Below are 10,330 nucleotides of genomic sequence, written 5' to 3'. Positions count from 1 at the left end.
GGGGTTAAAGACGGGTTCGCCCGTAAGGGGACAGCACACTCAAAAACTGTGGCAAATTGACATGAAAGATAATTATCAATGACTGTTAAACAGCTTTTATACCATATTGCACAAATAATCTGTGACAATCTTGGGATACGTGTGTTTACTTAGCAAACTGTACGTTTATCTGTAATTTGATTACTGATATTGAGTATGCATATGTAGTATTACACTTATGTGAAAACATAGTTAGCACAATTGTAAAGACATTTGTGATCATTTGAACAATTATCTTACATCTCCATCTTCACTGTTCTGTAATATGGACTTTTATTAAATTGACAAATAAATTAATTTTCATCCTTGTTCTTCACCTTAGCGCTGGTTTCCTTGTGTTCTGTGACAGTGTAAGGATTTTACAGGTAAGCACAAGTCAAGGTGCGATGGCTCCATTATGATTTACTGTACACACCAAACACATAAAATAAGGCTTTCAAATGTGTTTGAAGTCCGTGATGAACAGTTCTTCTGTGAGAGTGAGTGCAGTGAAGTTTTTCACAAGGAGATGAAAGCTGCTGATATACACTATACCTATACGACCCAATTTAATTTTTTAAAAAGTTTTTCAAATTTCAGTCTCGTTTTGGCAAATGGGTGGGTAATTAATGTGAATTTGTGTAGTCTCAGTGTTCTGGTATGATCTGCTTACACCCCACTGACGCTGAAGCTGATTGGTGTTTGTTTGAGTAATGGCTGCTGCTCGAAGGAGGAAGCAGAGAGGGAAATAACTGCTGCCAGTAATAAATCACACATTTGGAAACCATGACATAACATGGACTATGGTTAACATTTGGTGTCGCCTGGGCCATCATCCTCATATAAATTATGATCCAAAAACGTGTTCAGCCATGTCATATCCAGACCAAACGTGACAACAATCTACACTTGTCCCAAAAGCTGCTTAAATTTGAACAAAATATATAGCAAATTCTTGAAGTAGTTAATAATGTAATGCATTCCTGTAAGCGCTGTATTTAAAAGCGTGTCTGAGGTGTTCTTCCCAGTCTCTCCCACGCTTTGATTTCATTGGTCGACTCACCTGCCGTTCTGCCCTCAGTTTTTGAAAAACACTTCATACGTTCAGTAAAATCGCTTTGACAACAGTTTCATAAAAATCATAGTAAAATTGCTCAGAAATGTGAAGCATTGAGACAATTACATGATATTAATGATATTCTTGCATTTTTCAGTCTTTGTATGGACTGTTGTAAGTGACAAATGAAAATCAGGACGTGAGCAACTGTTTATTTGTTTACAATTGTTTACCATAAAAGTTAATGGACAGTTAATTTACAGTAAATGTCTCTCCTTAAATATTAAACAATCAGATCATTGAAAACATACTGTACCTCTTGCCGAGGGGTTTTAATTTTAAACTCATTGTCAAAATTATTTTCATGAGAATTTAAATTTTAGACTCTCACAAAGAACATCTCCAGAGAGGTTCAGTTTCATTTCTGCACTGATTTGGTCATACTTTTCCTGTTCTGGTTACAGACTAAACTACTGAAAAAACAATAACAATAAAAACACCGTAACTTAATAAGCATAGACAAAGGCATTAATCGTTATATACTGTGCAAGCATTGCAGAACAACCAAAACATGCACATACTGAATACTGAAAACAAATATGATTTTCCCAGTTGTGTACATTCATACTGATATGACTGACTTCTGTTTCTGAGCACAGAAGTTTTAAATGTATTTGACGAGTGAAGTGAAACGTCTCCTACAGCCGCCTCCAGGAGCTTCAGTGTCTCGCTCAAAGGCACAATGATGGGAAGATCTGTCTCTCATTTTTAGATCATCACACCTTATTTAAAAACGTCACATGGCATTTCATTTGATGCACTTGTACAGAAAGATGCTTCGAACATCTCAAACCTTTAAATGTCTGCTGTATTGAGCTAGGAACGGCACAAGTTGTAACAGGTGTTTGAATGACAACATTTTGATTTTATAAGATTGTAATGGTTGCCATACATATCTCCTTTGACATTATAGTCAGGGTTGGGAGGGTTATATTTAAAATGTATTTCACTGCAGATTACAAAATACACGCTTTAAAAAGTCATTTGTAACATTTAGTTAGATTACTCAAGTTGTGTAATTTAATCTAAACCAGTGGTTCTCACTTCCAGTCCTGGGTGCGCCCTGCTCTGCACATCTAACGAGCTGATGATCTCAATCAGGTGTGTTAAACAAGGGAGAGATGCAAAATGTGCGGAGCAGGGCCCCCAGGACTGGAAGTGAGAACCACTGATCTAAACACTTTTAAATGTTTTGTAATTCTAATAAGGTATGTAACACAAAGGGTCCTCTGCAGCAGGGGCAGTTCTAGACCGCAGTAACTGGGGGGGCCTTCTGCTTTTAGGGGGCACAATTTTCAAATTCATCTTAAATTACTTTAGTATTATTCATTCAGTCATTTTTCACCATGTCATGTATCACTGTAATCTCTAGAAGTACTCTATAACAATTTAAATTAAAATGAATGTTTCATCGTTTCATTTACTTGACAAATAATTTTGTATTGTAGTGTCAGGGCAATCATGCACTCATTTTTGAGGGGGCAAGAGTGGGGGGGGCTCTCATGCTTGTCATGTGACATACAGCAGCTACAGTACCACTGTATAACTGATATAGGCTTATGTCCCTACTGCAAAAAAATAAAACAATAAAACCCTCACTGAAAAAAATCATGGTTTCCACTACAAATACCATTACAAGCATTACAAACAATCAACTTTTAACCATTAAAAAAATGGTTTTCTGTAGTGTGTTTTGGGACATTTATTAGTTTTAACAAGCCACCAGTAGAAGGCAACCAATTACCAGCAGGACCCACAGGCACCAGTACAGTTTCCAGTAGAACCAATACAAGTCCCATTATAACCAGTAAAACCATTACTAATTTTGTAATGGTGTCTATTGTTTTTTTCAGCAGGGGTTTTATTAAATTGTTTTAATTTTTTATTCGATATATCTCCAAAATATATCATGCAATATCTCGATTCTCAAATATGTGTAAGTAATTGATTGACAAAACGTAGGATGTTGGTTTTCCTCTGCATATAATTTCAACAAAATCACAATGTTTCCCACAATATTTCTTAAAAGGGAAAAAGTCCAGACAATCTTTAAAAATAAATGAATAAAAAAGGAATTTGCTGATGCTCAAGAAGGCAGCACAAAGCATTAATATGTACTTATTGTGTCTTCTGGGAAACATGTATTATATTCTAAAGGGCAGTAAATAAAAAAGAAAAAAAGAAATCATGCCGTTCAAAAGTTTGAAAGCACTTAAAGCACTGTTTTTTGTAATAGTTGTGTATGAGTCTCTCATAAGATGGATCTGAAAATCATACAGTTATTGTTGGACAGGAGAAGATGCTGGAAAACCTGAGAAAGTGAAGAGCTGGAGGATTTTTCAGAAGAACTGCTCAGGATGAACACGGGACTCATGAACAACCATCACAAAACATGACCACAGTCCTACAGTTTCTATAAATTCAGCTATTTGTCTTGTGGTGGACAGTATGTAAACATCTGTTGTGTGAAATTGCTTATTCAGGACAGAACTAAAATGCAATTTTTATGATCCCTCGAATTTTGATAAAAATTTTGTATATTCTGCAAGGGGTATGAAAAAACATATCTTAGGATGCTTTTGAAGACCGTCAGATTCAGAGAATCACCAATTGCTGTTTCCATTAATTGCCCGATACAGATTACAACTACTTTTAAACTACTTTTTGGATGTAACTGTAATTTGATACCACCCATTTATGTAACAGTAATGAAACACAGTTACTCATATTTTGTATTTTAAATGTGTAAGTTCGATGCGCTCCGTTACTCCCCAACCCTGATTATGATGGCAAGTCCTCAACTGCTGTGCTTTAGAAAGACATGCTCACTTATCTTTAGTGTTTAAACATGGCCTTTGCTAACTCGTGCTACAAAATATATGCTCTTACAGCATTCTCGCTCTCTAAAGCAGACACTTAAAAGTTCTTTCCCGCTATAATGACTTCCTCCTGAAGCGTGGCAGATCTCTGAGGCTGAGCCCAGGAGAAAGCGTGCTGCCTGGAGAGGACACAGCCGTATCGTTCCTGGTCGAGGAGCCGCCTTGAATCTTGTAGGAAACGGAGTTGCAGTACACCGAGTTGATGTTGCACTCAGGGCACTTGTTTGGAGCCGGGGCCGGGGCCGCGGCCGAGCTGTTGCAGAGGCCCAGGTGATAGCAGACGCAGCTGCAGAGCAGGCTCAGCTGGGACCGAGACTGGCTGGCGTTTAAGGGCAGGGGCAGGGGCGAGTAGAGCCCGCGCTCCTCTGCCGGCGACAGGATGAGGTTGGTGCAGCTGGTGCCCTCCTCCATGGGCAAGAACAGGTTGCTGTGGCAGTGATTCTCCTGCGCCAAACTCATGGCCGTCAGGTTACGCCCCCTCTTCAGTGAGGCCCGCTCCTGCGCATCCCGCTTCTCGTCCTCGCTGTTCATAGTGAGGAACCTCAACACCACCAGGTTGAGGAAGGCTCCGATCACGGTCAGCCCCACGAGGATGTACATGAAGCTAAAGACCACATAAGGGGTCTTCTCCTGGAGGTCCTCCTTCTTCTGAAGAGCCACGAAGTCGCCGAAGCCGATGGTGGTGAGGGTGATGAAGCAGTAGTAGTACGCGTGGAAGAAGGTCCAGCCCTCAAAGTGTGAGAAGGCGGCGGCCCCCATGCACAGAGTTCCCAGGCAGGACAGGAACCCCACCAACACCATGTTTTCCATGGAAATTTCAGTGCGATGCAGCCCTAGGCACTTCTTGACGCGGCTGAGGAGGTAGCGGACGAAGGTGTTCATCCTCTCGCCCAGACTCTGGAACATCACCAGCGTGAGAGGGATGCCCAGACCTGCGTAGAACATGCAGAAGACCTTCCCTGCGTCTGTGCCCGGGGCCGCGTGCCCGTAACCTGCACAAAAACACCCACAAGAGACACCTGGGTTAGATCGGAGGATGAGGTCCATGCTGTTTGAAACCCATGATTTGAAGACATTGAACTGAGAGAGGATAGACTGAGAATGTCACTTTGAACCTTTGGTTACGCTTGATTTTAATAAGGTGTCCCTTGTTACATCAAATAAGAACCAAATTGCAGGGTTGATTTTACAGATAATAATACAGCCTGTATTATTAAACTCACGGTATGTATTCTCTGGTGTTAAAGTTTATTGTAGAATTGTAAAAGGTCTTGGAGGAACATGCAGTGACTGTACAGTAAGGCCAACACTCAGCATAGCATGCCAAACCTGTGAGGTTCGAACCACGCATGGGCTGTTAATGTGTCATGGAAATAAATGCGGGTTTAGGGATTTTAGTTGAATGTGTGATTTTCTCTCATAAAACAATAAATTACATTACTTGATTCAAATAAAAAAACAGAACCAGATTTCTCAGCATTGTGAGATTGATACGTGATACTAACAATGCCAAAGCCACGAGCAACTTTCACAAATGTTTCTGAGATGCATAACGTAGATTTCTTGTTATGAGCCTCATTTAAAGGTGCACAGACTTCATTCGACATACTGTACAAAACACCACCACGGTCACGCTCAGCAACACGTTCAGGTAAAAATAACATTACACAACAAACCAACATAATGCTGGGTGTCCTCATAGAAACTCACAGTAAAAACGACTTTTTTTAACAGTGCATTTTACAGAAATCTGCAAAGTACAACTGGCAGTAAAGTAGTGGAAATTTTACAGTACATTTCTTAGAGCATACTGAGAAATATTAGTTAAAATGGCAGTATATTCCTGGTTAATAATTGCATTGGTTTCACAGTAATCTCACAGCGGAGCTTCTCTCGTGTCTGTCTGGTTACCGACAGCTTTATCATCTGAACTCCCAGTAAATGGCGGGTCTGTGATGCTCAGTGCTGTGGTTTATAGTACAGGTGCATATTTTTCCCAGTATATCACAGTAATCTTTTATGTAGATTTACAATATTCACATTTACATTCAGCAGATGCTTTTATCCAAAGCGACTTACAAATGAGGTCAATAGAAGTAATCAAAATCAACAAAAGAGCAATGATATGCAAGTGCTATAACAAGATAGGTTAAATATCAGAAAGGTTAACGCAGTACACATAGCAAGGTTTTTCATTATTATTATTATTATATAATATATAAAAAGAAAACAAATAGATAGAATACAAAAAGAATAGAGAATCTATAGTTTAAGCTTTTTTGAAAAGAAAAGTTAGTAAATGAATAGAGTGCAAGTCTAAAAGAGGCAAGGTTTTTTTAGAGAATAGAATTGAAGAATAGAATTAGAATAGAGAGTGCTAGAGGTATAGGTCAAATAAAGATGGAAGAGATGTGTTATTAGTCGATTCTTGAAGATGGCTAAAAATATAAACAATATTGCCTACTACTTATCATAATAGAATAAAATAGATTTGCCTTTCATAGATCACTAATTCATTCTCTTTTGAATTAAAATTATGAAATGGATATCCATTTTCATAACCATAACACTGCATTTCTTACATTTATTCAGCACTTTCTTACATACACTGAAAATCAACTACTTTCATGAAAAGAAAATCAGCTGAACAAATAAACAACTTATAAGTAGAACTTCACACATCAGACAAGCAAACAAATAACTATTAATGCATAAAAATGATCATATTCAATCTTTATGGTGACAGCCACTCAGAATGGAAGAATGTTCTGACTGATGCCTCCATGCCTTTTTTCTGGATTTAGAGCCTGTTGGTGGATGAAGCGCCAAGGCTAAAACAAACAGTTTAGTAGCACTTCAAAGAAACACAATAAATACATCATATTGTTTAAACAGAATGAGGATCCAACATCCCTGCCTCCTCACAAAGTTTCTAAAAAGGAGTGTTGGAGAGATATTCATAAGCTGGAGGTGGATAATGGCTCCACGTCAAGCACCTGATTGACAGACACCCATGTCTCCCAACTTAACAAAAGTCACAGAGAGCACAGAATCAGGGACAGTAAGCTCTCGGGCAAAACAAGCTCTCACTGTGGACTCTGCCTGAAAACTGAATATTAGTCATTGGTTAAGTACACAGCTGCAACTTTCTGCTTTTTTTCAAACCCTGAACCAAGCAGAATAACAACCACAAAGGCATCTGGCCTGCCAGACTTGGGCCATTATAGAAGCAGATGGTTTAGAAGCTTCACTGTATACTTACAACTGAACACTAACAAAGAAAAAATAAGACGTTTGCTTGCCAATGTGAATGGACACAGCATTGCTCCATATATGTTTCCTTTGGTACCATATCCCATAGTGCATCGGGATTTGGTTGCACGTTTTGCAATAAATTGGCAGGAAATAACTTACATTCACTGCAAATAGTTTACTGTTAATACTGTAAATTCCTGGCCATTTTTTACAGTGTAGGCCTACTTCTTTAGGGATAGGCTTAGGGTTAGTTTCTTGTAGTTAAGCGTAACTTAATGTGATAACATGTCAAATGAAGTGTTAACGGAAGTTTGTAGGTTATGATGTGTCATGCGATAGTTACTAATTCTTACACTGCTTTTTTTTAATACATTTGTTCCCTCAAAGGCTAAAACACTGAAGCTCACCTATCGTGGTGATGACAGTTATCGCAAAGTAAAAAGATCCGGCGAATTTCCACTGTCTGCCGGCGCGATGGGGCTCCGCCTGCAGCACCACTCGCTCGATCTCTCGGTAGTCGTCCTCGGTGAAGCGGTACTTTCTCTTCATGTCGCTGCGCTTCTGCTCCAGCATGCGCTTCCTCGCGCTCTCGGTCTCGGACTCCAGCGCGTCGAAGACCGCGGCGCCCACCAGCAGATACGAGAACATGCAGAGGATGAGCGACAGCGTGCGCACGTTCTGCTTCTTCATCTTCATCTTCATCGTCGGAGCAGCTCTAACAGGTTGCGCGACTCAGTGCATCGCTGTCTGTTTACGAAACATTGAGCGACGGGGAATCCACGTATCGTTTTAGACGCATGTCGGAAGAAGAACAGAGTCCGTCGTGTTCGTGTCTTCGATTTCTTTCGTAGGTAAATAAGGTGTGTCGTAGAGATCAAACTAACTGAGCTCTCCTGTTTTAAACCAGTCTTCCTGGTCTGCGCAAATCGTGCGAAGGAGGTTTCCAAACTGAACCTGTCATGACTGGCAACCAATAAAATCTCCTGTAGTCCAGCCGCATTCACAGTCAGTCAGTCAGTCAGTCGGAGGACCGCAGGTGTGTGTGATCGCGTCGCAGTGATGGGCTGAGCTCGGAGCGCTGTCCGCGGTGCTGAAGCGCTGCTCCCGCCGCGGTCTCGACAGAGCTCCAGTGAGGGAGCACCGCGGGTTGGACACTCGTGTATGAATGCCATTGGATTCAGTATCAAACGAATGGCGTTTAATCGACAGAAAGATATTTTTTAAAAAGCGTATTTTCGAGCAAAACATTTAAAAAAAGGTTACACTTTATTGTGTACAGTGTAATTATATATTGAAGTACTGAGTAATATTAATTAACTACATATACTTACTATATAGTTAGATTTAGGGTTTGTCTTAGGGTTACTTGCATTATGCATAATTTATTGTTATTATAATAGTAAGTGCATGTAACAAGGACAAAAAAATAAGTAAATAAATAAACACACACACACACACACACACACACGTGTTAGGTTTCTGGTTGTTAACAGTGGATCATGTCAGTCCACAGTTAATATTGTCGCTCTAGAGTCTAGACCATAAGGGGTTTAAGTTAGTTTTAAATTAGTAGGTATTTGAATTTTTGATTTTTGTTGTACACAAGCATGTTAGCTGCGTAACTTGAAATACTGGCTAAGCTAACTAATACAATTACAGTCAAAACAGCACACCTGCACATGTCTACTGGAAGACTGATTCGGTCAACAAGCAGTGGGGCTTATTAAACGGTCCCCTGAACAGCATACGGACTCAGGCCCCACACACTCTTCTTACAGTTCTGTGTCTTCAGCACATGAGGGAGCACTAGTGCATAACCAGTATAGCATTAAAATAATATAAAGTAAAATAAAATAAATAATTCAGGGTCCCACTTTATATTAAGTGGCCTTAATTACTATGCACTTACATCAAAAATAAGTACAATGTTCATATTGTATTGCAAAACACCGCGGGTAAGGTCAGGGGCAGGTTTGGTGGTCTGGGTAGGTTTAAGGGTGGGTTAAGGTGTAAGGGATGGGTCAACAGTGTAATTATAAATGTAATTACACAAAATAATTACAGATTAATTACATACAGGTATTTTAAAAATATAAGTACAATGTAAAAACATTAATGTACACAATAAGTGCATTGTAACAACTGATTAACTACTATGTACTTACATTTAAATTAAGGCCTCCTAATATAAAGTGGGACCCAATTTAATGCTAGTAACATACTTGTGTATGTACAAAACATTAAAAAAAAAAATCTATTAACTTAAATCTGGAGTTTATAAACTTTAAGGTAACGCCTCTTTTGCGATAATAAACTCCAGAATTAAGTTAGTAGAACTTTAGTTTTTTATTTTGCACTACACAAGCATACTAAAATTAAATTGAAATACTGAGTAGGCTAACTTATAGAATCTGATTGCACATAATGTATTTCAAGGTCATGGAAAAACATGAGATGAGCAACACTAAGCATTCCTCAGAGACCGTGCTGGGCAGCATAGAGGAGAAAGTACCGGTACTGATTGGTTAGTTTGAATTCCTCAAATTTGGTTTTAATCACACGGTCAAGAAAATACTAAAAGAAGATTGTATCTGATGCGCTGCTGTGTTTTTTCTTCTCTGGACAGCTGGGTTAGATGATACAGTGGTCAGTCAGCTCCCTTATTTTGTTGAAGTTAAGGAAGAGATCATTTCCACACACCAGACCACAAGCTCATCCCTATTCTCTTAGAAATAAACAGAAGCTGTCTCTATGGCAGTAGCATTTCAGTAGGTACTGATATACACAGCGTGGACACAGAGTGATTTGGGGACCCTAAGCAAATTCCAGGTATGGGGCCCCAATGCACCAAATACAGTTTGCTTGTAACCCTTATTTGCTGCCTCATAGCTTGAAGTTTATTTACCCCTTCACATTATCATAATCCAAATTCAGAAATGAATCAGTCAACTAATTTGATCTTGATGACTAATTTATGATATATACTGTATATATGTATATGTATGTATGTATGTATGTATATATATATATATATATATATATATATACATACACGTATATA

General features: G+C 39.1%; 1 protein-coding gene across 1 annotated transcript; it reads right to left on the bottom strand.

The window, feature by feature from the left end:
* Nucleotides 1-3,810: 3,810 nt before the first annotated feature.
* On the bottom strand, nt 3,811-8,234 carry kcnk15 (potassium channel, subfamily K, member 15). Its single transcript, XM_058763991.1, has 2 exons — nt 7,677-8,234; nt 3,811-5,006 (listed from the first exon to the last, which is right to left on the bottom strand). Exons 1-2 carry the CDS (start codon nt 7,969-7,971, stop codon nt 4,069-4,071), a joined length of 1,233 nt encoding a protein of 410 aa, XP_058619974.1. The 5' UTR covers nt 7,972-8,234; the 3' UTR covers nt 3,811-4,068.
* Nucleotides 8,235-10,330: the final 2,096 nt, after the last annotated feature.

Source organism: Onychostoma macrolepis, chromosome 23 (genome assembly GCF_012432095.1).
Source record: "Onychostoma macrolepis isolate SWU-2019 chromosome 23, ASM1243209v1, whole genome shotgun sequence".
Classification (NCBI taxonomy): domain Eukaryota; kingdom Metazoa; phylum Chordata; class Actinopteri; order Cypriniformes; family Cyprinidae; genus Onychostoma; species Onychostoma macrolepis.
This window is presented reverse-complemented; position numbering and strand designations above follow the sequence as displayed.